The 27,988-nt window shown below is 48.7% G+C and overlaps 1 protein-coding gene across 1 annotated transcript in view; it reads left to right on the top strand.

The window, feature by feature from the left end:
• Window positions 1-27,988, top strand: part of PCNX2 (pecanex 2) — a 194,611-nt gene that overhangs the window by 12,769 nt on the left and 153,854 nt on the right. The window contains exons 2-8 of the mRNA XM_081123781.1: window positions 4,124-4,329; window positions 4,903-5,023; window positions 5,665-5,701; window positions 7,657-8,970; window positions 14,286-14,433; window positions 14,571-14,716; window positions 16,381-16,474. Coding sequence (XP_080979907.1) covers window positions 4,124-4,329; window positions 4,903-5,023; window positions 5,665-5,701; window positions 7,657-8,970; window positions 14,286-14,433; window positions 14,571-14,716; window positions 16,381-16,474 — 2,066 coding nt within the window. The remainder of the gene's footprint in view (window positions 1-4,123; window positions 4,330-4,902; window positions 5,024-5,664; window positions 5,702-7,656; window positions 8,971-14,285; window positions 14,434-14,570; window positions 14,717-16,380; window positions 16,475-27,988) is intronic.

Genomic DNA, 27,988 nt, shown 5'->3' with positions numbered 1-27,988 from the left:
CATGAACTTCTGCAGAGACTCCATGCCCAGTGAAGAGCACCTCCCTTCTCTCAGCCACGTGAGGGAGACAAGAGTCAGCAGATGGAGCTCAAATATCACCTTTTTGCAAACGAAGCTGTTATGTGGGAATGTGACCTGTCTCCGCAGGTAGCTGGACTCCCTAGTTGTGAGCGAGACTCACCCACCTGGTCAGGCGCAGGGTGGAAGGCCTCGGCCTCTGACCTGGGCCTGACTTGGGAGGCCGTACAGCAAGGAGATGCCGCCCAGACACACACGCCCTCGGCCCAGCCGGCTCCTGAGAGAGGAAGGAGGCGTGAGGAAGGCGTGCCCAGTGCCTGGCCCTCAGAACACCCGTCAGAAATCAGCAAGGAGTGAGTCAGCACAGAGTGGCCGGCAGGTAGAAGGAAGATCCTCCCTCCTGGAAGCCGAGGCGGGGGTGGAGTTGACTCCCGCTAACAGTGCTGGGTTTTGACTGCCCAGAGGCGTTGAGAACGTCTTCTTTCTCCATTGGGTCATTGAAGTGGCTGGATAGGTAACTTCCAGGTGAGAGGAGATGTGTGTCCTTGTCAACTCTGTAGTTTGACCCACTTAACTTCAGCTTCTTCATGTTCAAAATGATCATAATCACTTCCAGAAGTCTTGCTGAAGGATCTTTATGGAAAATACATCAATAAAGGTTGAACCCCAGGAGTGGCCTTCTTCAGGTCTGCCCTCCGAAGCGGTTTACTCTCACCGGGAACCGTGCTATTTATAGCTGGTCCTCAGGCAGCCAGTATTGATCTCTCCAGGCTACTGAAGAGATGGAAAGTAATAACCCATACGTTATTAATAAGCCCGAAGTTAAAAACCAGAGTGGTGTAAAATGGTGCAGCCACGATGCAGAACAGTGCAGTGGTTCCTCAGTAAATTAAACAGAATTACTGTGTGACGCAGCAGTTCCACGTCAGAGTGTGTCCAGAAAAGATGGAAAGGAGGGTCTGGAAGAGATGTCTGCACACCCTTAGTCTTAGCAGCATTATCCACAGTGACCAAAGGACTGAAGCCACCCAGATGTCTACCGACGGATGACTGGATAAGCAGAATGAGCTACATACACGCGGTCAGCATTGCTCAGTCTGACGAAGGAGGGAGATCCAGACACGATACTCCACGGAGGAGCCTTGTGCTAAGGGAAGTGACCCTGTCACAAAGGGACAAATACTGTGTGATTCTCACCTACATGAGGTGTGTAGAGGAGTCAGATCCCTAGAGACAGAAGGGTGGGTGCCAGGGCCGGGGAGGGAATGAGGAGTGAGTGCTTAATGGGGTCCGAGTTTCAGTTTGGGAAGATGGAACCGTTCTGGAGATGGACGGTGGTCATGGCTGGAAACCCACATGACCGTACCTAATGCCACCGAACTGGACACTTAGAAATGGCTAAGATGCTAAGTGTCACATTGTGTATATTTTGTCACAACGGAAAGTTCAGAACAGAAGAGAGATGGCTGAGCGAGAGGCTGAGCTGTGAGCCTCAAGGAGCAGCTGGGTCCCGTGGAGAGGACACTGAATCGTGTTTCCGTGTTCACACCACGGGCTCTTCTAAATGACGCCCAATCCTGAGAAATGCAAATGACTGTCATACTTGTAACTGCGGAGTAGGTAACAGCTTGTCGTTTTCCTTGACACTTTGTTAGAGAAAGTTTGGTCAAATGCATGGTTATACCAGCAGTAGCCTTAATAATGGGTCCGCAGACGTCTAGCTTTTCTTTGGCCAAGGATACAATTTTTTTTTATTCATCCGAGGATATGTTTTCCATTGCGTTTTAGAGAGAGTGGAAGGGAGGGGGGGAGAGAGACATTCGTGTGAGAGAGACACATCGATTGGTTGCGTCCTGCGTGTGCCCTGACAGGGGCCGGGGATTGAACCTGCAACCCAGGTACATGCCCTTGACCAAGAATCGAACCCTCCACCCTTCGGTGCAGGGCCAACACTCTAACCACTGGGCCACACCAGCCAGGGCCAACAATATAACTTTGGAAAATGTTGCCTTCTCATAATTCAAATGTGTTAAAATGATAAGTTTATAGAAACATGGAAAAGCTATGATTTTCCTTAGAACAAATAAATATTCAAAATCCGAATATACCTTATATTTGGGGGGGAGGATCTGTGATATAAATTAATAACAAATTTAAAACTGCTCATCCGTGACACACTCCTTCCCAAACTCTCCTCCTCTTCCCGCTTCACACTAATAAGGAGAGAACATTCTAGAAGCTGGAGACCTTTTGTTGACTGAGAATCATGGTGTTGGCAGTGAACCGGCCTTCGGGGTAATTTTCGGTGGTGATGTCCTTGGCAATGTGGACTGGGAGGAGCCTGTGCAGAGCTTAGCTACGTGACCCGGAGGGGGGGTGCCGGGAGGATGCTGGATTCAGGGCCTAGGAAGGGGGGTTTCCAAAGGAATCACGAGAGCAGGGAATTTGGGGAGGAGTAACGTGGCCTGTGTAGCATGCTATAAAACCTTCCCTCTTTCCCTGGGTGTTTTCAGTAAAATCTGTCTCTCACTGGGGCCTGGAGGGCTGTGTGGGCTTTTGGGGGGCGGGATGAAGTGTCAGGTGCTTCCTCCCAGAGGATGACACAGCGACCTGCTCTCACCTGCAAACTAGATGCTGACCCTCAGTTCACTTCACATTCTGACTCCTTTCCTTCCCAGCGTCAGCGTTACTAGGCCAGCGCTGTGGTCCGCAGTCTGAGGGTAAACTAAAAAGTCGTATCTCTTATTGTGGCAAGTCAGTGGTTTTCCAAATGAATCTTCCCAGTATCCACGTATAATATTTTCTCTCTCGCCCTTTTCCAGAACATTCTCTTCCTAATGCCTTAGGTTTTTTGCCCCCCCCCCCCCCGATTTACCTCTAATCTAATTCAAATGGAAGCTTCCCATGGAAATGGAACTCCCAGTATTAATTAGGCTGAGCAACGATGGCTGCCATGGGGGGAAACCCCGATTCTCAGTGGTTAATGAATCACAGGCGTATTTCTCACTCCTAGTTTATGCCCATCTCAGGTCAAGAGGGCCGTGTCCACGGTCACCAGGCACCCAGGCTGAGGGGAGCTCCGTCATCTTGTAGAGGGGACGTCTGGAAAGCAGGGCCTCTGAGATCACCAACTAAAGCAGAGAAGAGGGGTGGAGGAGGCACCTAGCTCAGGGCTGTCTAGGCGTAGGAGGGACACCGGCCACTTCTGCTCATAGCTCTACCGGCCAAAAGAAATCATGTGGCCCCAGCCTGTCTGCAGGGGAGGCTGGAGCTGTAGGGGAGCACGTGGAACATTAGCGAGCACTCTCGCTGCTACCCCTCCCGACTGGAGCGCCGTGAAGCCCTAGTTTCATTATAATTCAAACAGCTTTGGAATGCAGTTTTTATATGACAGGTGTTAGTCTATTCCCATGGACATTTCCACTAGAAGACAGGTTTGCCCAGTTCGCAAACCGTTTTATCTGAATAAAGTCTCTCCTTTTACTGCACCCCAGATGGGCGACTCCTGTTGGCATTGGGTGGGTGGCAGTGACCTTCCGTGGACAATGCTAAGATCCTTTGCCACTGATGGACAAAGCCCTCCCCCTTCTAGAAGCAGCCCACCCTTTCGTGGCCTCTGCCTGCGTCGCCCCTTCTCCTGGGAGCCCACGGCCTGACGGTGTGAACCCAGTGGGAGCCCAGGAAGGGCACCTTCCTCTTTCCCTCTGCCCTCCATAGGCCTCCTGTGTTTTGATGAAGGAAACAGCGTCCGAAGGCCTCCCTCTGCCCTTGAGACAGAGGCGCCGGTTCGGTGTGGACGAGAGCTGGCGGAGGCGGGGAGGCGCGCAGTTATGTCTCCACTGTCTGTGGGGCCCCCGCCTGCCACGCACATGCCGGTCATCGGCGCAGCACCTACTGTACCTGAACCTGAGGAGCTAGAAAGACTTAAAAAGAGACACAGGTGGCAGCTCTTTCCCCTCAGGCACTGCAAACAGGAAAAGTAATAAAACCGGTCATTTGAAATCTTGCCCAATGTATGCTAAACAAATAGTCCGAAGATGCTTCAGATTTAAAGCAAAGATAATCCTCTAAGCGAGTGACTTTCTCCTTCCTTCTCTCTCCTCAGGCTTTTCCTCCGAACGCCATCACCGTGTTTCTTTACTGCAGCTCGGTGACTACATTCTTCGCAATAATCAAGCTGGTCAGCTATCGCCTCCACCTCATGTTTGATAAAGGAGAAGCCATCCAGCAGCAGCCCCCGAGGAAGAAAGAAAAGCCAAGTGAAAACAGGGGGGCCCGCAGCGAGCACACCCCAAACCACAAGCCCGCAAGGTAACACCGCTGATCAGTGCATCAGCTCATAACCTCAGTGTTTTCGTTTTGATTGAAACGCTTAAATTCTCCCCTCATTCACCAGTGGCCTGTGGCAATGTGTCAGTGCAGGCGGATGCAAACATGGACGCGGGCACCCACGCACAGCCCACCCTGGGAATCAGGCTGGGCTCGGGAGTGTTACCCTGACCCTAAACCTTGCTCCGGGATCCCTTTCAGCAGCGTGTTTCACTTCAGTATTTCTCTTTCCTGTCACGCTGGCGCCTGCCAGAGTGCTTTCTAAAGGAACGTTTGTGTTTGTTAATGTAAAAGTCATCAATCGCATAGACCCGAAATATTGAGAGGGATTCTCGGGTCAGCATCGCTGCCTCTGTTCTTGCCCTGATTTCTGGTTGTTCCTTAAGACGTGTCCTATTTTAAAGTAATGTTTATTATCCTCTTAAAAACATGATTTGTACACAGTGATGATGATGAAATGGAACCTAGGGGGAAAATTGTCTGGGGACTAATGCCGAACGAGTCATAGTTCGAATTGCTGATTTCACTGCTTCTGTGTTTCTCCGCTTGGATCAGCAACGACAGGCCCACCAGCGACGGCAGGAAGGGGCAGGCCACTCAGAACTGCTCTACGCCCCCCCTGCGCTGCAGCTCCCGAGGGCCCAGCATCAACTCCCACCACTCCTCCGGGCTGCTGGTCAGTGTGGGGCCCCTGTTCCTCTCCCTCGTGGGCTGGGGAGTGATCGCACCCAGAACGGGCGTCTGCTTGCGGTTGTCGTTTCCACGCACCTAGCTGTAAACCGGCCCTTGTGCTTGTGGGGTATCCCATCACAGGGTGAGGAAGTGACCTGGGTGGGGCTTGGACCTCGGGAGAGACACTGATGCGTGTTGCAGGCTCCACCTGCCCGGCCTGTCGCTCTGGCCGGAAGGACCCCTGGCTGACCTCCACCTGGCTCTCCCTCCCCTGGAGTCGGCTCCACCTCCAGAGGCACCTCAGACCCCACCTGTCTCTTGGAAAATCAGTAAATCACCTCTTTTCTAGATTCATTTTTTGGGGCTCCGGTCACTGTCCTGTAAAGTAGTACCTTATTCCGTCTCCTTTTTAGTTGCTTAGTTTCCAGGCCCCCTTTTATCACAGGCCGGAGTCTTCGCTGGGTGTCTGCACTGAGATGCACACTTTTGCGTTTGTTTTCCTGTCCGTGTCATTGGGAGCGTAAGCAGAGCGGAGACAGTACCGTCCCTCCCCCGCGTGTCATTTAGAGCCACGGCGGCTGCTGGCTGCCTGGAAGCGGGCGGCGAGCTGAGTCGTGATTGATTTTTGTTCTTTCCTTTATTCAGGAGTTGCCAGCACAGGAAACAGTGGAGGATCTCAAAGGTAGGGTGCCTCCTGTCATCATTTAATCTTTTATCACAGCATCTTCCTCAGAGAAATAAAAAAGAGTTTTGCAAAACAGAATCCCAGTGAAAGAGTTGGAAATAAGAAGTATACCTGAGACCACATAGTTATACTTTAACTTCATTTATTTTACTCTTAATTTTACTTGTCATCAGAAGTTGTATGTCATGTCTCCATTCAAACTGACATTTTATGGGTCATACTTCATTGTCCTTTCTCCAGTCTGGTCCTCATTTCACATGGCTCATAATAGCAGGTCTAAAGTGGAATAAGTTTATCATCGGCATACAGACTTGAAAAACGACAGGAACTGATAGCACATTCTGCGTATCAGCTTTTCTTTCCAGTTACACTTTTTTTTTTCTGGGAACTTTCTTTTATTCCCCCCGCCCCAATTTTTGTTTTACTTCTTTACTAAGTTTTCATTTAATTTTCTTATTATTCCTTCAGAAGATTTAGAAAAGACCATTGCGAGGCCTAAGTTAACCCCTTCTTGCCTCTGTAACTGTTTTTTCCAGTACCTCTACAAAGAGAAATTCACGCTCGATATAAAACTTGAAAATAGTGTCAAATTTTATTTTCTGGAAAACAGCTGAAATTAGCATCATGGCCTGAAAACCTAAATGAACCTTCTTTTTCATCACTCGGATAAATTCCACGGACAATAATTCATAAAGGAATATTCAGATCATTTTGTCTGTGTTACTACTCCTGAAATGACGTGTGCGTTAGTTGGGTTGCAGGTGTTTTAGTTACTTACACACGAAGTTCACAGCAGCGTTGGCTGCAGCATGTTGGGCGGGGGCTCCAAGTTATTTTTACCAACGAGCCCGAAGGCAGAGCGGAGCGAGGATGTTCCCCGCCTGCTCCGGGCACTGCCCCCTGGGACCCAGGCCACGGGCTGAATCCACCTATGGCAAGGGTTAATTTAAAAAATACATTACCTCTTAAGCTTTTCATTCTTTTCCCTAAGATGCCCATTTGTTTTGATCATAAGGTGATATTTTATATTACTTCAAGAGTTGTGTTACTTAATTTCCTCTCCACTGTTCAAGGGACATGAGAAGTAAATGACAAGTGTTTTATCCCGTTTTCCCTGTGGCTTTTCGGACCCCCGGACCCCCGAGAATACACGTCACGATAGAAGTGAAGGAAAAACTGAGGGCACTTACCGACTGAATGGCCGTAGGCCGGGGAAGGTTTCCGGCCTGGGAGGCTTGGGAATGGCGGGGTCACCAGCAGACACAGGGAAGCTGGGAAGACAGGGCTCATTTCAGCTGCCATGAAAAGTGGATGCTGCTCACAGATGCATTTTTAAATGTTTTAAAAATGCATGAATCACATCAGAAGTGCGAGGTTATTATTGTCCTCAGATCAAGGTGCCAACAAGCCCAGTGCCTCGTCCATCCTATACATCCCCATTTTACAGATAAGGAGGGTGAGGCTAGAGCCCTGGTCTCAATGGAAGGGCTTTGCTCCCCTGGGCACACCTGACAATGTCTCAGGCATTTCTCATCGTCATGACTGAGGGCAGAGTTGCTGCGGCATCCGTAAGCAGAGGCCAGGGATGCTGCTAAACATCCTGCAATGCGCTGGACCGCGCAGGCGTGAGTTACCTGCTCCAAAATGTCACACCTGCCACAGCTGAGGATCTTGGTTTAGAGGGATGCAGAAACTTGCCCAAGGTAATGTAGCCACTAAATAGCAGATCCAAGCATGTGGCCTCCCCAGGCCACAAAACAGCAGAAGCTAAAACAGAGTCTGAACTATTATTTTAAATATAGAGATTTCGAGTGGGGGTGGTGTTTTTCAATTCAGCATCCAATCGCTTTGGTCCCTGGTGCTAATTTAGTTTTGTTGGTATTAGGTCTGGGTCTGGGCCATTATTTATCCCTTCCGAATGCTGATAAAGTTGCTGTTGTTGTTGGTGGCAGGTGTCATTCTGGCAGAAGACCACCTGGTAGCACCAGTGTCATCTCCCTCACCTGGTGTCAAAACAGAGAGCTCACGTGCTTCTAAAGCGTATGTGCCAGAAACTGTGACCACACCGGCAATCCCAACAAAACCAGGAAAACATGACAAAGGGAAGGGCGGAGGAGGCAAGGGGCAGCCTCTTCGCCACCGGTCCGAGGGCGGCCTGGTGGAGAGAGGCACCTTGAAGACCTTGCCACACCTGTCCCTGTCTCAGTACGACTTGCTGAAAACAGGTGTTTCCTTCCAGCCCTGGGGAAGCGAGAATTCAGTCCTGACCCCAGAGCCCGTGAATTATGCCCAGGGCTCCGTAAGGGAACAGTTGCAAAGCAGGTCACCTCAGGACAGCCTGAGCAGCAGCTGGCCCCAGTGTAACACCGTCATCGTCCAACCCGGGCAGGAGCCGGCGGATGCCTCCCAGCGGGTGGACGCCTCCCAGCAGGTGGACGCCTCCCAGCAGGTGCACCCGCCCTTGACCCAGCAAGCGGACTACTCAGAGAGTGAGGTGGCCGTGACTCTTATAGATACTTCTCAGCCTGGAGACCCACTGAGTCTGCACGAACCCATTAAAATCGTCATCACCATGAGCAGTGCCCCGGGCTCCATGACAGACTTGGAGAGCTCACTCCACCTGAAGGTGGTTGGCACCGAGAGAACAGGTTTACAGTCTGGTGCTGAGCCAGCCACCCCAGGGGGCACTAGCACCCCAAACGTGGAGCAGAGAATTCCTGTCATTACCCTCGAGCTGTCTGAGGACAGGGGAGGAGCCATCATGTGTCCCGAGGGCAGTGGGAATCAGAGGACTCCGGAGAGACGGGTGGTGGAGGCCCCCTCCGCTCAGTGTGCTGGCTACGAGTCTGGGGAGGGGGCAAACGCCACAGAGCCCCTAGGTCCTTCCCGGGGAGACCACTGCGAGACAGCCCCCCCACGCACACCCACGGTGGCCCCCGAGGGTGAGCCGGGAAAGGAGGGCCAGGCCAGCCTTGGCCCACTGTCTTGTAAGAGCGGCCACGAGAAGAGACACGCCCGGGTCCTCAGCATGGACAGCGGGACTGACGTCTTCCTGAGCAAAAGTTCCGCAGAAATTGCTAACGATAAAGAGAAAGCAATGCCCACTTCCAAATCTGACCTCGAGGCGAAGGAGGGACAAACGCCCAACGAATCCAACTTCCTGGAGTTTATCTCCCTGTTGGAATCCATCAGCACCTCCAAGGCGGTGGCAGCCAGCGAGAGGAACGGTGCCGCCGAGCCCGGCGGAGACAGCGGGCTTCCCGGAGGTGAGCCACACCGGCCCTGTCCCGATGGATGATACAAGGAAGGGGGTGCTTCTCTTCGTTATTTGCCTTCTGTGGTTTGACTTTGCAAATAGTGGGACCACTGTTGGGCACTCGTGCCACTGATACTTGCTGCAGGTGCCAGTGCTGAGCTATGTGACGAGCACATATTAAAACTGGCTCCACTGATAAACTTAAGGCATAGAAATGGATGTTTGGCTTCCCTAGAAGGTGAGGGTATTTAGTTACAAGGAAATAAGCAGTTATGTTTTACCACAGTGACAAGAACTCGCAACAGATGCCTGTCTCTTCCTTTATAGAATAGACGCTTTGGGACGGCTGATGGTAAAGTGAATTTCTGTTAGGTGAATCCACTTCTCTGCTGAATCCCATTATGAAGTCCCATATTTGGAAATCCCTAATCACCTCATGCGGTGAACATAATGATAGCACACAGTCAGCCCTTGGTTTACACAGGCGCTGGCCTAGCACCTGACGTGTGTGAACAGGGCGACCGGACCTTGTGGTTTGCCCGAGAGGGTCCTCATTTACTCTGGTTTTGCCAACATAATTACTAATTGCACTGCCTTTCACTCTCTAAAGCGTTCCCAGTTTGAACAATAAATTACAGTTACTCTCATATGAGCTCCTTAACTCCTCATTTAACCTTATGATATGGGAACAATTATCATTCCTTTCTGCAGCTCAGATACTTTCATAACTTTCCCAAGTCAGCCTAGTAAGTACCGGGGCTGAGCTTTGATCCCACGCAGTCTGGCTCCAGACCCCATGCTCGTAAAGTATAAACTGTACTTCCTGTGTGAATGTAGAATTCATTTATGTTCAGGTTACTTAACACCACTGGGCCTCAGTTTCCTCACTGGTGAAATGCTGTTACTGGTTAGGGTTTTTGCAATATTTTCACTTCATTTTTTTTATTTTGTTTTTAGATATTTTCATTGTTTTTAGAGAGAGAGGAGGGGAGAAGGAGAGAGCGATAGAAGCATCGATGTGAGAGCACATGATTGGCTGCCTCCTTCCTACCGGGGATCGAGCCCACAAGCAGGGTATGTGCCCTGACCGGGATCGAACCAGCCGCCTTTTGGTGCACAGATGGTGCCCAGCCAACTGAGCCGCACCGGCCAGGGCAAAGTCTTTCCACTTTATATGTTCACGTTTCTGATTTTTGAGTACATCATTTCTGTGCGTATCTGATGAGATAGTGTCTGTCCAGTAGGGTCGCTTGCTGGAGGCTGTGATCTCACACGGTAGCTCCTATCTTTGCTGTGGGTCACAGCATCTCTTAGTGTCAGGATTGGCCCTGGGCTGCTGGCTGCACTTTGCTCGCTGGGACAGTGGAGGGGCCGGGGTTGGGGTGGGGGGGTGGGGTGGGGGGCTTTGGCTCCATGCTGGCAGCTCCCAGCAATCTGCTCTGTCTCTTTTGTCTTCCCCATGCTCCGCCAGGATGGTGTGCTTGCTGATTGGCTCACTGTTGATTAAAATATCATTAAGTTTGAATATTTAAATTATGTAAAGTGAATGTGTTCTCTACTATTTAAGATTTTGTGTACAGAGTAATAACAGGAAAGATTCAGTTCAACTTTTTAACAGATATAGGCAGGACAAGATAGCATTGGTTACTTTGAGATAAAACCCTCTCTGATTTTTTTAGACAAGGGTATTCATTTTCTATTTAATATAAAGATTCATGCCTCTAGACCAGCACTGTCCAGCAGAACTTTCTACAGTGATGGGAGTATCCCATATCTGCTGTCCATGGGGATTGTGCAACTGAAATTTTAATTTTATTGAATTACTGAATTTTAATTCATTGAAATAGCCACACGTGGCTGCTGGCTACTGTGTTGGGCGGTGCTGGTCCAGATGACCCGTGTCTTCCCCGGAAGCTGTGGGCCCGGAGGTGGGGCCCTGGCCTTGGCCCCTGACAGCGCAGGGCTGGCTTTTGGTTTGACAGTGCCAGCCGAGTGAGCTCGGACAACTTACCAAGTCCATCTGCCACAGCGTCTTCAACAAAACCAGAATAATTTACTGTGAGCATTCATTCAGGAGAAAGTGTGAAAGGTTTTGCTGTCTGGTCAACTTCAGACTTTTATTCTGATTTCCCCACAGGCCGTAGATGAGGTTTCTTTGGTTTGTTTTCTAAGTTTCTGCTCTTAGGATTTCCAGCCAGCCACGTTCAGTCAGAGCACCGGGGAAATGGAAATCCGGGGTGTGTGCCAAGGGGTGTGGGTGCTGCGAGGCTCTCTCGGGGAGGGACCACGCCGGGTGCGGGACTTTCAGGTACAGCAGGGAGGGGGGAGCTGGAGTGAGTGACAGCTTCTTCCAGGGGAGGGCGGAGGTTTTTAACCGAGGGGTGAAGGAAGTGTGAGGAGCCGTTTAGTTCTTGGAAGGCAGTCGGCGCCGAAGGTGGCAAATTAGGTGGTTTTTCAGTGGTGCCTTCTGTCTGTGTGATTGTTAATATTTCCTTGCTCCTTCATCACCAGATAATAGTTTGTTATTTATTTTCATCTAAAACCTCCCTTTGGAGTGTATTCGTTAAACAGCATGTTCAGTGATACTGGCAGGCGAGGGGATGTCCCCTAATCTTTCTCCTGCGTGGCGGAATAATGCTTGAGATTAGTGACTTCCCAGCTCTCTCTCCTGTTCTTTTTTTTCTCTACTGTGTTCTTTATTTCTATCCAAGGCCATCTCCACAAGGGTTTCGGGGTGTCTTCAGGGCTTGGAGATACCCTAAACTTCAAGGCTATGGAAAACCACACACTTCTCAAAATACTTTAAAACCATAGTTTGGTTTTCTTTTGCTAGAGCATGATTTTACTTGGAGAAAATAAGGAAACACCACACAAGGGAGAAGCAAAGGCTGCTATTCAGAGCCCTCGAAACATCACTCGCGTTTGGGCAGAGACTCGGGCAGGGGAGGAGAGGGCAAGGAAGGCCCAGGTGTGCTGACTGGAGGCTGGGGGCCTGGAAGCTGAGGCGGCTACTAGAGCATCCTAGGTGGTTGGTGAGGGGGACGTGCCTGGCTTTCTCTGGTTGGTCCTAAGTTGAAGGTGGGAACACAAATTAGGGAAGCTGCCAGTTATTAATCAAGAGCTGGCCATTTGGGGCTGATTATTACAGGGTTATTATTTGGCTTCTTGGACTGTTTGCTAGAAATAGTGGCCTGACTTCCTACAAGTACATAGTATGTTGGCTTCCTGGGCTGGTTACTGGATATCATGGGTTGATTTGGGGGCTGGTTGCTGTAGATTGTGGGTCAAAGTTGTATTTTCATATCTATTGTCCATTTGTATATTTAGTTTCTTCTAGACTTCCTAAGAAAATAATTATGGATGTATGTAGAGATGCTTACTTAAGAATTATCTATAATACCTAAAATTATAACAATAGGGGCTTAGTTCAATAAATTATACTGTAACAATGTAATATTATAAAACTACCATTTTTGGATGATATAGAAGAATGTCTAATGTCATTAAATGTTTATAATACTTTAAGATAAATATAACAGTTATAAAACAACACCTGTATTATGATTTAAGTTTAAAAAAAAATGAAGTAAGTATCTGTGCCTAGAAAAAAAACACTGGTGTGATGTTTATCAAATTGGCTCCCATATGGTCATGGTGGGGTTAAAAGTGATTTAAGTTACATTTCTAGTTTTAAATTATATACAGTTAGTGTGTACTGCTTTATAAAATTCCAATAAGTGCATTTATAAAGGTAAAAGGAAAAGATAGTCTATATGTTGACACATGTAATGTACCCGTTCAAGAGAAGGAGAGACTGAGGTATTAAGAGATGGGAACAAATGATTCCACATATATGTAGTGTGAAGAGGGAGGGCTGTCTACATGTGCCTTTCCTAGATTTTTTTTTTTTAATCCTCACTGAGGATATATTTTCCATTGAATTTTTTTTATAAGAGAGAATGGAGAGAAGGGAGGAGGGAGAGAAAGAGAGAGAGAGAAACATCGATATGAGAGAGACACATCAACTGGTTGCCTCCCGCAGGACTGGGATCGAGCCTGCAACCGAGGTATGTGCCCTTGACTGGAAATCGAACCCATGACCCTTCGGTGCATGGACTGATGCTCTAACCACTGAGCCAAACCAGCCAGGGTGCCTTACTACAGTTTTTTATGTGGCATGATTACTGGGGAAAGCTATTGTTATGATAGCCAAATGTGTATTTTGAAAACTGTGAAAACTTCTATCTTGCCAAGCTGTCAAATGAAATGCAAACATATTTGTACCAAAGACTTTCTGATGGTAGATTCACAGATGTGCTGGGAATGTTTATCTTCAGGACTCACGTGGAAGCCAGCAGTGCTTCTCTCATTAGTTGAAATCTGTGATTTTATATCCCAGGGGAGCAGACGTAACTTTACTATTTCAGGCTGAGGCCGATCTCGCTGCGCTTTCTGGATGACAGGTCTTGAAAGGATCTGTGGTTCAAACAACTTGGTCCTGTCTTTTCTGGCAAAAACTTACTCAGCAGATACTTGTTGGTATCTTTGGTCAGGGGAATACAGTGATCACTGTCACTGTGACCTGTAAAGTGTCTGTTGGAGTGTGTCCCCAGACAATGGACGGCTGACCTTTAGAGTGGATTCCATTTGCGTAATGGTGTAGGCTGACTCTTGTCTTCTGTCCATTTTTAAGGAGGATTCTAAAAGTCAGAAAGACAATCTGTACCTATTGATCTTAAAATTCTTACCTTAAAATATCCCCAGGGCAGGGAGCAGGTGGAGCGTCTCACTGTGTCTTCCACAGGGCCAGGAACGTAGTTCAAAGCCAGCTCTGCCGAATCAGCATCTGCTTTGTGGAGGGACCAGCTCTGTCGTTAGCGTGAAAGTTTAGATTTGGGGAATGAGTGAGAAGAAAAGAGTCATGAAATCTTAAAATGGCAAATTCAACCTTGCTCCATAGTAGCCGGGCTTGTTTATGATGCCGCCCATTTGTGACTCATGAACCTTTCAGGCCTCGTCACATGAATGGGTGATTCTCAGCCAGGTAAGCCAGGGTCCCGGAGTTATTTCACGGGAGTCCCTGTATCTGCATGTGAAGTACCTACTTGTAGATGTCTAAATAATGTGTCTCCAGCACACACGCGCTTCTGTTTTCAGATGTATTTAGGTACTTACAGAGTGAAATGAAGTTCATTTAAATGCATTGAGTTCATAGGTGCTATTTAGGTTTTCTCTCTATCCTTGTTTCGGTAACTTATTTCCAAGTGCTTTCACACTAATTTCTTATTTAAATATTATATTAACACATAAAGTGATCTTTTTCAGGTATCTGCTCCCAGGAGAGGAAGAATGAAATCCTGGAAGGTGAGCAGCCCAGTGGACACAACTCCAAGCAAGGGAAGCCGGACGTGCCGAGTCAGGAGCACACGCGCACCAGCCCTGTGCGCACCGAGCCCGCCAAGAGCACGGCCCTGTAAGGATAACTTGCTTATTCAGCTTCGCGTTGGTGCCAAGTGCGAGGTGGCCTCACTTGCTGGCTGTGCCTTTTAACGCTTTGCTAAATGTAAGGACGAGCTCCTAATAGTGTTTGAACCTTTTATGTATGTTAAGTTTCCAGGGCAGTAGACAAAGACAAATAATCTACAGGGTGACTTCCCAACAAGACAGCTCTGTCTTGCAAGTCATCAGTGGGCCTGAAACATCCGTGCAAGATGAGATCTCGGTGGACGCCATGCATGTCTTCATTGATGAGCACGGTGAGTCCTTGGGGCTCTTGCTAAAGAGGAAAGAGGGGCAGACTGGCAGCTTTTCTAGGATTCCACGTGGTCTCCGGGCCTGAGTCTTTGCAACAGGAAAGCTTAGTCCTACGATTGTTCACATATAATGCTCTTAGAACAGAGTGCTCTCTCCTGCCCCAGGGCCTTTGCGCCCACTGTGTCCCTGTGCCCGCAATGTGCTGTTCATCCTTCAGATCTCAAGCCTGAAGAAAGTTCTTTAGGCAAACTTTTCCTGAACCCCCCAGGCGTGATCAGATTCTATTCTGTGTTGAAAATATGACCTTGATATATATTTTTAGTGTCTTGTTATAAAAAGAATTTAAAGTAGTAGGAAGAAAGAAAAGAAAACAAAGAGGAGGGAGGGAGGAAGGGAAGGAGGGAGGGAGGGAGGGAGGGAGGGAGGGAGGGAGGGAGGGAGGGAGGGAGGGAGGGAGGGACCGCTAAGTGACAAGTTCTAAGTTCTACAGATAAGGGATGTAGCTCCTAGTTTTTCGAGGATGAGTCTTGGCTTAAGTCCCTTATAGATAAATTAATGCTTGACTCTCAGAAAGATCTGGGTTTGAATACTGAATTACTTGGTACCGGACCTATAGTCAGTAGTTTTGCTTTGAAGTGCTTCCTGTCTGCGGAAGTGCAGAGGGACGTCTACATCCCGAAGTGGGGCCGTGGCACTTCTGTCTCAGCCTCCGGGGGCAGTGGTCGCGGCTGCTAAGGGTTCTCTTGGTGGGAGGACCCCTCAGGTCGAGGTCCAGCGCTCTCCTCAGCATTCCAGCTGCTCACAACAGACAAAGTTAATTAGATTCCTGTGTCACCTGAAGAAGGAACTCCTGAAACCTCTTCTGGGGAGAGACCGTTTACATTTACAAAGTGAACTGATTTTCACACCCCAGTACCCTCCACCTCTTTAGCAGACTCTTGAACTGCAGATTAATTCCATCTCTCGCTTTTCCTCATTACCCGGCTGCCCCAGCAGCCAGTGCCACTGCTCAGCTGCAAATTCAAAGGTAGGGATGTCCCACGTGGTCCTCCAATCAAAACCACACGCTGAATGAGCCTCCTTTTGCACATGGTACAGACCAACACCCAGCCCCAGCGTACACAGAACATACTGACACATGGAGAGAATATACAAAAAATGCACTGATGAGAATATATAAAAGTGAATTAAGAGATGATATAAATTAGTCTATCAAAAGCAAGTAATAAGTAACTGAGCCAAACTTGTCTAAGCGTTATTATCAGAGAGATGCAAGAGGAAGATATTCTTAGTTAACTTTCACGTTTATGGAGAAATATATGGAGTGGATCTAGACTGCTGATTTAAAAAAAAAATGTTTTTATTTATTTTAGAGAGAGAGGAAGGAAGAGGGAGGGAGAGAGAGCAAAACATCAATTGGCTGCCTCCTGCACACCTCCTACTGGGAAGTGACCCCGCAGCCCAGGCATGTACCCTGACCTAGAATCGATCCCGTTACCTTTTGGTGCACTGGGTGACGCTCAGCCACGAGCAGCACTGGCCAGGGCGTGATTTTTATTCGAACAGTTCAAAATGTGTTTTCTCTAACTTGAAAAAAGTATGAGGTGAAACGATGGTATACTAATAACTGCGTAATATTCTTTGCTGAAACGTTGTGATTTTGTAGGGGAAATTAGATCCTGTTATTTAAAATCTGGAAATCAGAAAGAAGGCCCTTCCCAGCACCAGCCATCAAATTACGACGGCTTCTCCCACGCTGGGTAAGTGACCTGTGTTTTCAGGTTTGGAAGCTGTCGCATTGCTGGGGGACATGCAGCTTCTTCTGACTGTAGCTGACGTGAGGATCCCGCTATAGAGAGAATGTGTTAATCTGTTTGTAGGTGTCAAAGCATGTGGGTTTTGTGTGAAAGAAAAGGAAAATCTGGCATTGCAGAATAATAAAAAATAAATGGAACCATTGTCATAGTAACTGCTTCCAAAAATGAGTATAACCTGCAGGTGGGAGCAGTAACGCCCCTTCCGGAAAGATGGTATGCAGCTCTAGAATGTTATTAAGTTTGTCCCAAGGTGTGGGCTGGAAATGTCATTAGTTTCCACCCGCACAAGTGAAGGCAAGCTGTTCTGTAGGTATATAATCTAAACATCTTTTTCGCTTTCCTTCTAGATGCATCAGGTGGCTTTCTGAGGCATGTTAGTCATGATATTAGCTTGCATATCTAGAGCTACACGGATTAGTGGTGGTGTTGGGCAGCTGTCAGGCTGATCGGTGGCAGACTGAGTTCATCATTCATCCCGACTTAAGGATTCTTGGGGGATGACCCAGAGGGACCTGCCCCAACTGCTTGCTCTAAGTGTGGACGTCAATTTTTCACGTACATTTCCTTGGAACTGTATGTGTACTTGAGGATTTATGGGAGGCTTTAGTGATTAACCGGAGTGCCGCAGGCTGCACGCACAGGGAGTGTAAAGGGAGCTATAGGAACCTTAATTCCAGATCTTGTGGTTCCGTGTTCCTTCCCAAGGTCCAAGTTTCCTTGCCGGGTATGTATGGGAAATTCAAGGGGAGCCTCCCGGGTGCCTGGAATAAAGGCCGTCCTTGTCCTTGTCCCTTCGCCGCTGGTGGAATTCTGTTCTGTGCCAGTCTTTTAGGGTGTCCTCTCGTCACTGCCACGGCTGCTTGTCACCTGCTTAGGGATGCTGGTGTCCGCCTCGCTGGCAGAGCTGACGGGCCTTCCAGGTGATGGCTCCCCCAGCCGCACAGTCCTAACTGGGCCCTGACCCTGAAGCAGCTTCGTGTCCAAAGTCACCCCGTCACCTACATGCCTTCCACTCTTCCTGTCTCCCTCAGGTACCCACATACCCCTCAAAACAGACAGAACACAAAATTCTCCTTCTCCAGCCAAAAACCGTGCAGAGTCCCCATGTAAGTGGAGAGGGAGGTTTGAGGTCCACACCCATGCTCAGCCTCGGGAGGTGCTGTCGGCCGGCTGACGAGTTTAGTCATCAGAGGTGGCAGCTTTCTTACAAACTATTTAATTACATGCGAGCACAGCTTTGAAAGCTGCCCTATTATTCTGTGACCCTCAGTTGAAAACTAGTATTTTTAAACTAAATTTCAAACAAATATAAACCCATTTTAGCCCAAAATAAAATTCTAAGACTTTTTTCTTGGATAAATGCACTCACTTTCCCCCTAGGTAAATACTTTAACTGTTTTTGCTGGTAATGCCAGTTCGCATAAGGCCACACATCCAGAGCCTTAAAAAACGAAAATATACAGCAAGCAGATGAGAATTAGAGAGAGCGCCTCTCCAGAGCCACCCTTGAACTTGCTCTCTCCCCTTCACTTCTCTCGTGATGACATTTCCTCTGCGTATCGGCGCTCCCTCCTGTTTCACCCGCCCTCACTCGAGCACCCTGGCTTTGGTTTGGGCCCTGCATTTTCTCGCAGTGACAGAGTGTCCTCAGGGTCAGGTGGTGGCCCTGCTGGGAACGCTGAGTGTCTGTACCAAGCTTTCCCGTGATGCTAGGGGCTTGGTGGAGAGTCTCAGAATATCAGTCCTCCTGCACTCTGCCTTTGCGTGTCGCAGAACAGTTAGGTCCTTTCATGTACACGTGAGGGAAATCAGGTCCTGTAACGGACGTCTTGGGCAGATGTCCTCAAGGTTGGTTTCCTTTTCTCCACCGTGCATCACTCTCAAACGCCTCACCCTGTTGGTCAGAGATGCCTACAGCAGCCCCAGACGTCATGTCCCCTCATTCAAGTCCAACGGGGACAACCTGCCTCTTTCCCATGAACCCCAATGTAGGCCTCATCGTGTCTGATTGGTTCTGACTGGGCCACGTACCCGAGCCCACTCACTAAAGCAAGTACTTGGCTTGGGTCTATGTGCAAAGAGAGGGCTGGGGCTGTGGACTCATTCTGAGGATCTATGGGGTGGCTCTTCAGAGGGAAATTTGGAGCAGGGTGGATGTTGGGCAGCAAAAATCAACAGATGACCCCTGAGGACTCTCTTTCTGGTAAAATGGTAGCTTGTAAAAGCAGCTTTCCCCTTCAGGAAAAGCTGTATGTAATGTCCCTTGTCCTCTCTAAGTTTTCTTGTCTGTGAACATTCGAATAGACAAGGTCTTGGTCCACCAGCCTCAGTTGGTTCTCAGTTGTCAAGTTCTAGGCCTTTGACCATGTGCTTCGTCCCCAGGTAACCTGATAGGACATCAGCCTTGAGAGTTCTAGGGAACAAGAGCACATAGCCATGCTTCAAAGATAAAATAAAATAATACACGTTTACTGTTCTATGTACAGACTGTCTCTTGAGAACATACATGTTCTCTACACTGACTGCTCTCTGAAATGAGTGTCTTTGGTGGAGACCGTGCTCCGGGTGCTGTGGCCGATCCGTGCCCACTGGGCATGGGAGATGCACAGAGCTTCCTGTCTGACACAGGAGCCCAGAGCTCCAGCCACTACTCCTAGCAAAGTGACAGCACTGAAGCCACCCCGTAGGCACTTCTGGCAAAGCAGTGAGGGGGCTGCTATCTGTTTAACTGATGCTCAGGAGAAATGGCTCCGTCCCATGTGCAGTCAGGTGATCCTCTGGTTTAAACTGCTGTCTGACAGGCTTATATGATGGATGCTCCAACAGTCTCAAACTCCTCCCAGACTCGGAGACTTTAAAGCTGTGCCACCCATTCACAGGGGCCAATTCCTTCGGATTTGTAATAAGCCTTGGATGTCAGGGAAGCTCGTGATGTAATGATTTGGGTATCTTTAAATTGGTTGTATGAAAGAGAAGTTGTTTTAAAATTGGATAAAAGCAAACAAGCTGGTTCGGTTGAAATATTTTAATTACTGCATTAACATGCCTCTGTGTGTGTCTAGTGTGTGTGTGTGTGTGTGTGTGTGTGTGTGTGTGTGTGTGTGTGGAGGACTGTGTCAGCCCCGTCTCTAACCGTAAAGAAGGCCGTCAGAGCAGAACACAGCTGATAAGTGGATGCCAGCCGTCGCTTGTGTCCAGCGTGCCCCGAGCCTCTCTGTGGGAAGCAACCTTATGGTAGTTCCTGGCCCTGAAAAAAACATTTTCTTGTAATAGTTCGTAATCGCAGCCACCACTTATGAAATGTGTATAATGTGCTAAGCACTGGACTGAGTATTAAATTATCTAATTTTATTTGGGTGACAAAACCGAGAGCTCCATTTTGCAGAAAAGGAAACTGACATAGATTAAGAAATGCGCTCAGCCTGGCTGGTGTGTCTCAGTGGTTAGAGCGTCAGCCCTCAGACTGAAGGGTCCTGGGCTTGATTCCAGCCCAGGGCATGTCCTTTGGTTCCAGGCTCAATCCCCGCGCTCAGGTCCGTGTGTGAGCCGAGCGGGAGGCAACCAATTGATGTGTCTCTCTCACATCGATGTTTCTGTCTCGTTTTCTCTCCCTCCCCCTTCCCCTCTCTCTGAAATGCAATAGGAAAAATATCCTTGGGTGAGAATTTAAAAAAATGAAACACGCTCCCCCTCAGTGTCTAGTAAGTGGCTGCCTCCGAGCAGGGCCCCCTGCTCAGGGCGCCCTGGAGCCCAGGCGGGTAATGTACATGGGTGGAGGGCCCGTGCCCGGGACAGTGTGGTGGCCACTGCAGTTCCTGAGGCCTTGATCCCGTCCACAGAGGGCTGCTGCCCTAGCTTCAGTCGGCTCGGTAAGCCGGGAGTGACTAGATTTTCCAGTTTCTTCCACAAGGAGCTTGGAATCCTTGTTCATAGAAATCTGTTTTGTTTAATGTTGTCGATTTTAACTTTTTCAAAATGCTTCAGCCCAGAGGTGACATGTGTGTGGCTGGCTGTGTCTGGTGGGTTGTCAGCTCCTGCGCTGAAGCCAGGCCTCCCCCCTGCCCTGAGCCCCCCTGTGGCGTGGCCCGCCTGCTCGCACGTGCGATACTGATACTGCGCTGCCCCTCGCGGTCCCCAGCGCCTGAACGGCCTGCGGTGAGCCGGCTCCTCCAAGGCCCTGTCCAGACGGCCCTGCCCACCCCCGCCCCCACGAGGCCCACACTTGCCAGCCTCCAGCCCGTCTTCTTCCAGTATCAGTCCATCCGTCCGTTTGTCCATCCATCCATCCATCCATCCATCCATCCATCCATCCATCCATCCATCCATCCATCCATCATCCACTCGCTTCCGCCTTTTGGAATTCCCCTCTTTCAAAGCACAATCTTCTTTCTTATCAGTCTCATCGTGGAAATGAATCTCCTTTGTGCTGCTGTCAGAGGGGTGCTGATCCCGCTTCCTGAGACTTCACCTCCTCATGTAGCACCCCCATCTCTTCTGGATTATACTTGTTTAAAGAAATGTGACCTTCACTGGCGTGTCCTTATAGCTCCCACGTGGCCCTCTGCCCATAGATATTCAATAACTATCGAATCGCTTCATTGGGAGTGAGGGGCAGCCCACTGGTGCTGTGGATGGGCATCAGAGGCGAGGCGAGCAGGAGTGGGGCACGGCCGCGGGGCCCTACAGCCTGGCGAGGAGTTCACTCTTTGTTCTGTTGGTAGCAGGAGCGGTTAGATCTAGAAACAGCCGAAGAAGGTTGGGTTACCAGAACATCATCACCAGAGCCTCCCCTCGTGATGGGTGAGATGGGTGTGATGGTGGGATGGGGGCAGGGGATGAGCGGAAGCACCAGCGGCTTCCCTGGGCCGCACGTTTGAATTCAGAATGTTATCTTCTCCTTTTGTGAGTGAGAGATGGAGGGGGAAAATCCTAAAAAATAACTCTTTAAAGCACACCACACAGAAATCAGAGGCTGAGACAAATTAGGTTTTCTTGTCACGTGTTCTGTTGTCCCGTCCACATGAAAGGTGCCTGTGACTGAACAGTGTGTCCTGGAAATCAGAAATTCAGTGTCTTGCAGCCTGAACCGTGGTCTTAGGCTGGTCCAGCTTCTAGTTCCAGCCCCAGTGTTTACTTTTTGTTTGACATCGAACAATTTGCTTAATCACCGTAAGCATCAGTTTTTTAACCGTAACTGGAAATCATGCCAGTCATTAATTCCCTGGGAGGCTTTAAAAATGAAATAGAATAGTCCCTACAGTGCCTAGGGCAGTGCCTGCCATAGAGGACACAGGAACTGTCCGCTGTTGTTACTGTCCCCAGGCAGAAGCAGTAGGGCAGTGACTCAGGTTCACTATGACCTTATAGAGCAGAAGACCCTGACCTTGGGCCAGGTGGAAGCCCTTCCTCTACCACTGTCATGAGTCACTTTATGGGATTTTAAGGTGGTTAAGGACCTTATATTCTCTAATGGCAATTTTGGAGAAGGCACTTCAATATTATATCCCTGGCTTTCAATGCCATTAAATTTTTAGCTTTCCTAATTTAGTAAGCATAAACTCTGATTTTGAACTTGGAAGGATTCCTGGTTGGGGCTGCTCTGAACCATTCAGCCAAGAAGATATCGGAAAAGCAGCCTTTTGCCTATAAGGCTACGCGGTGGCTGGGATTGCCTCCAACTAGGCCATTAAACCACGGACTCTAATTATTGGCAAGAAAGCCAGCCCACCTCCCGGTTGCCACGTGACAGTTTTATATCCCTGACTCCCAAGGATGAATAGGGAATTGTTTGCAATGTAACTTCCATGTCTCTTTGGGGATTCCTGGGGGGAAACCAGGAGAGGAAACAAATTTCTCTCCCTGGCCCCGCTGTCACTGTGGGAACCAGTACGTTTCTCATAAACTGCCAGGGAAATGTGAGCAGCGTTTTCCGGTTGTACAATAGCTGTTCGTACAGCAGGCACCCTAGGTAACATTATCTCACGTAGTTCTGTTTCCCCAGAAACTACAATGAGGAAACTGGCCTGAATTGCAGCACAAGACTCACTACTGAGAAGAGCTTTCAGGGTATAAGTTCAGTTCAGTGTCTTCTGATCCAGGGCACAGGATTGACTCTGTAGCTCAGAGCCTAGAATGAGCCTGTCAGCCTAGAAGGTGATGTTACAGATCTGCCTAGAAAATCGCGGTTGATGTGGTCTGTCTGCCTAAAGAGCGAGGTGTGTTTGTGTTCGAAGGGTGCATTGCAGAGTGAATTTTTGTCATTTCTCCCATACATCTGGCAATTAAAGCTTGATAGTTTCTGGGTTTTTGTTCAGCAAAGACATACAATTCTTTGGTCTATAAATTCTCCCAAGTAACAGGGCAGAGCTTCCTTCCTTGGAAGACAGATAACCGTGCGTCAGGATTAATCCAGCTTTTCCAATGTCATGAGCCATCCAGTGAAAGTGCATACGCAGTGCAGGCCTTCTGCTCTCCTGGGGAACCTGATGGGAAGACAGTATTTACAGTTTCTCATAAAGCAGGCATGTCGCCACTGAATGGAGACTCGTCCTGGGGCAGATTAGTGTAGAGCATTTTTCATCGGGGATTTTCGTACCTCAACTTTTCTTCATTTTAAAAGTGGAGTTGATTGGGTGATAATGTATTTATCTGTCTAGACTCACTTATTTTTGGCTTTTATTTGTTTCTGAATCATGGTGCATATCGAGGCAGATACTGTTCTGGTTATAAATTAGGCTTATTTTTGAAAGCGGCCCTAAATCCTTAAACCCACAGAGTACTGGACTCCTCAGGTGGCCCGAGGCCCCACCCTTAGTCTGTTGCATCCTCAGAGTCCTCCTCCTGCCGTCGGCATTATCAGCCTCTGTGACCCTTATCGCAATAAAACCCCCCTTGTTCCTGGGATCAGCTCTCAGGAAAGCCCTTCATAGCCACAGTGCTCAAGTATATACCTGGTTCCCAAAGAAGGAAAACTGGCAGAAAAGTGCAAAAATAATCATGTCTTTTAGACTCTTTTTTACATCAGCCAGAAGCAATACTGATCCCTGGTTTGGAATCGCTGAGCCAGAATGTTGGGCACTGAAGTTAATCACTGGGGTCTTCAAATTGTAGAGTAAAATGTTGTGAGTTCTCCCATTATTAGATAGGCCCTGTTCTGTGCCCCCTTCCAATATAAGCTGAAAGTTTCACCTCTAATGTAAATACCTGAGAGTGTATGTAGCTCCATCACTGTTGACTCACACAGCAGAGAGGTGCGTGCTCACTGCTTTAAATTTAAAGACTTTGGGGGTTCTTTGTGCCTTTGATCACAAAGCCAATTATGCAGAGGCCGCCAGGTTCCTGCAAGTCCCAATTTCTGTGCCCTCTCCTCTGCGTTCCAGCTGTCGCTCTCAGAGCCTCCCCCTGTAGTCCTCACCTTGTTTTCTTAGACACATTAGAGATGCAGTTTTCATTCAAGCACAAGTCATAAGTCTGGGAGGTGTCAGGCTGATTCTGGATATACTTCATTCTCTGAGATACCTCTGAGCCCTGGGAAGCAGCCCTGTGGCCCAGTGGAGCTCTGCTCCCGTGGTCACAGCTCCAGCTGCCACATGGTGGCACTCGGCCCCCACGCTGGAGGCTCCGTCTGGCTCCCACTCTGCTGTCCCTTTATCTCAAATGCACAGACAAATTTTGCTGTCATATGAAAGGAGAGTTGTTTGCAGACTTTAAAACAAGAATCCCTGTTAAAAGTCTAAATAACAGGCTGTAGTTTTCAAAGCAGGGCAGCTGTATTTAAATATCCTACACATTGAACACTGTGGCTGTGACTTTCATTTCTGCACCCTCCCCCCCCGGGGGGGCTTGTTCCCGTGTCCCCAGAGAAAGCTTGAAAAACAAGACTGAATCAGCAGGGAAAGGGAGGCCCTCTCCCTCCCCCAGCTGGCAGCTGTAATTTTTGAGATCTGAGAAGATGAAGAATTTCAGGAATTTATTTCCACATCAGTGGAAAAATATAGCCGCACAGGTATTTTGATTATTTGTTACTTGTAGAAGCTTCGATGAATGAAAACCCGGGGAGGCCAGTATGGTGGGGTACTGTCACCGTCAATGTGAGACCCAGCTCTGGCCGTACAAAAGTGCACCGTTCTGGCCCAGGTTCCGTTCTAGCCTCCGATCCGTCTTGATTTCCTTTTGGTGGCTGCTCTCTACGTAGTTTCCACCACTTATCACTAATTCTGCTATTGCTCTGAGCCCAATCGAGTTTAAATCAGTTTATCTGTGCTGTGACCCTGAACCCAACTAGTCTGCAGAGATTAGCCGGAGCGCCGGCTAACCGAGGCCAGATGTGCCCGCGCGGCTCGGTGGTTGTGCCGAGTGCGGTTTCTGCGGATCTGGAACCTTTCCATTTCCACTGCCGTTCTACGGGGGGATGTCTCTTGAAGCCTAGCATGCTCGCGTTACATCTTTATTCATGTGGGGGAAGTCTTTGGCCTCAAGGTAGTAAAGCAGAGACCTTACATGGTTATGCAGCTCACGGGCCGAGGCTAGAAGGCCTAGAACAAGCAGCACACAGCCCGAGAGGAGATGCAGATAAAGACGGCAGGGAGGGGGTCTCCTCCGACTGGTGGAAGGCTCCGTGCGCTGGGACTTCCACCACACCGCAGCCTGTTTGCCCGGGTCACAGCTCCAACCTCAGGACCCCGAGAAGTGTTGCCAGGGGCTGAGTCTCCGTCAGCTGAGCAGTGCTTCCTGTAGCTTCGTCCCCTCCTGGCCAGACGGGAGGCCCCTCCACACAGGACAGTGCAGGTTTCGGATGAGACACGCCTGTCAGACAGCTCAGGCGGGCTCTTTTCGTAAGGTCGCCATGCCCGGTCTAGACCACTCAGCCCTAGTGAAGAAGCTGACTAAGAGGGAACCCCGTGCTGTCCGAGCCCGCCTTTATAAAATAAAGGATTAGGTGCGAATCGAGGGCAGAACGCCCTTCCCCCATTCCTGCCAATAGAAACAACTAGAATTCATATGTTTTCTGTGTGAAAAGCACAGGGGCCATGTTGCCGTTTTATATGATAAGAAGCTAAGTCAGGTCCTATATCCACAGAAGGAGATAAAAAGTTTAGGGATGGTCATTAAGTGCCTCATATCCTGGAGGCACCACCTGGGTGTTTCACGCACCTGGTCTGATTTAATTCCCACAACAAGCCCCGTGGGCCAGGGTCCTCCCTGTTTTACAGGTGAGGACTTGAGGCAGGAGAGCAACATGCTTAGAGTCACAGGTAGTAAGTCGTAAGCGGTCATATAAGCCTAGTTCTGTTTAATTCTAGAATTCATCCAAAGGGTTTTGAAAAGAAAATCAAACCCTCGATTTTTACATAAGATTTTTAAATGACTTGCATAAGAAAATAGTGCTATTTATCATTACTGTGCCATCAGAAACATGCCAACTAAGATGCAGGGATTAGGCTGCGGTGTCAGGGACACTTCCTTCTGTGTCCTGATTCCCAGCAGGGGGTCGCTCTGACCTGTGTGGCTGGGACAGCTTAGTCAGTTCTTAGTTTATTTTGGTTGGCAGCAGAGGGTGCTATGCACTTTCTAGATTTTCCTCACAGAAGTGCCCCCTTTCATCTCACACCTGCCTATTTATAGTCACCACCTACATTACCTGCACTGAAGTCAGGTTAATCTCTTGGCTCCAGTGAATTTCTGGCACTTGCTGAGCTTTAGATTCCTCTGAATTTGTATTAACGAGGCACTTTAAATCCTATTGAATTTACCTGTGAAGGGACAGAATTACAGTGCTCGGTGGTTTCTGTACAAAGCATTGTCCTCATAAGTCTGCTTTTCTCTGTTAGCAGCAGATATTACACTGGGAACATAAACAAGAAACGAAAGCGCTGTTTAGGGAACAGTCATCCAGATAAAGGAAGGAGGTCTTCAAGTTTCCAAGCTCCAGGCACTTATCCTACCTGGTTGGTTCCTTAAACCCTGACTTGAACATGTGGTGTTTCCTGAGTGGTCCTTTACAAGGCCTTTACCAAATGTGCCATCGAATAGTCATAAATTATGTCTTGAACAAATGTAGAGAAATCTGTGTGTGTGTGTGTGTATGTGTGTGAAATAGTGGAAGTATTTTAAACACTGTTCCTGTGGAATAAGTGTTTGTATATTTATGGACACAGCAGTAGGGAGTTTGGTCAAAGAAAGATCCAAAAGCTTCTCAGAGACATAATGAAATGTGAGACTAGAACTCTGAAGGTCATTACATTAGTGTAGCAGCAAGTAACATAAGACCCACATTCAAAATGCTTAAACAATAGCAAGGTGTGTTATTTCAGGAAAGAGGAAGTTCAGTCCAAACGTGTGGTCAGTGCAAGGTTGGTCAGTCACCAAGAAACCACTTTCTTTTATTCTCTCAGCTCTGCTGTCCTCAGGGCTTCTGTCCTCAGGCTTGTCCCTCACGGTGACAATGTGGCTGCTACGGCTCTTAGCGTTTCTGACTCACATCAAATCTAAAGGTCAGAAGAAAGACAGCCTCTTACTTGTGTTACCTTTTTACAAAGTAGAAATACTTGCCCATGAGCTCCCTTCTCCCCAGTTGACTCCCTTCTGCTCGCAGTGGCCTCTCAGAATAGTGTCACCCCTATTCCAAAGCCAGGCACTGGCCAGGGTGAATGGAGTTACCCTGGTGGGTGTAGAAACACCAAGACTTACCCAGGTGCGAGGGAGGGACCTAGTGTCTCTTCTGAAGCACAGTCTGATGAGTGAATAAAATTGGATTTTGTCAGCAGGAGTTCTGTTAGAAACGACCAAAGGGTAGGCGGCCAATATTGTCCCCTCTAAGATACCGGCACCCCGAGAGAATCAGACGGAGACTGTCCTCATGTTTGCTCTCTGAGCCTCAGGAAAATGCCAGGCTTGAGCTCGCTTGGAGAGTTCCATTCATCAAGTCCTGTCAGTCTGTAGGTGACTAAAGACAATACAACTATTCTGGTGTGGATCACAGCTGATCTAGTGATGTCCACTTTTTCAGTCACCAGAGGCATTTCTTTTACCTAATGTGTGTTTCCTTTGCTTTGGGGTGGGGGTGAGGGTGGGGTGCAAGGAGGACATGTGGGGAGTTGTTTGGGGGGTTGGAAGAGGGAGCAGAGGGTGTTGGAGGATCACCGTTTCTTCCGAATTGGGGTCTTAGGAATTGTCCAGCCCACTACTTATTGTTTTCATAAAATATGAGGCTGGAAAGGGTCGCTACCACCTCCCCATCGTTAAAAACATAGAACGTTAAGGTTGTCACCACTAGACAACCTCAGTGGCCCCTGGACAGTGGGCCCTTCTGCCGAGGGTAGCTTTGCACACGCAGTTTTCAACGCCTCCCTGCGTCTCACTGCTGCGTTGGGGACCCCCAGTGTCCTGGTGCTGTGTATAAGAAGTAGATGGCGTCTGTACTCCCAGGTAACCTGGCTCCTGTCTGCCCCTCCTCAG

The sequence above is a fragment of the Miniopterus schreibersii genome (assembly GCF_964146895.1).
Source record: "Miniopterus schreibersii genome assembly, chromosome: 21".
NCBI lineage: Eukaryota > Metazoa > Chordata > Mammalia > Chiroptera > Miniopteridae > Miniopterus > Miniopterus schreibersii.
Note: the sequence above shows the minus strand (reverse complement) of the source record. Positions and strands in the feature narration are given on the sequence as shown.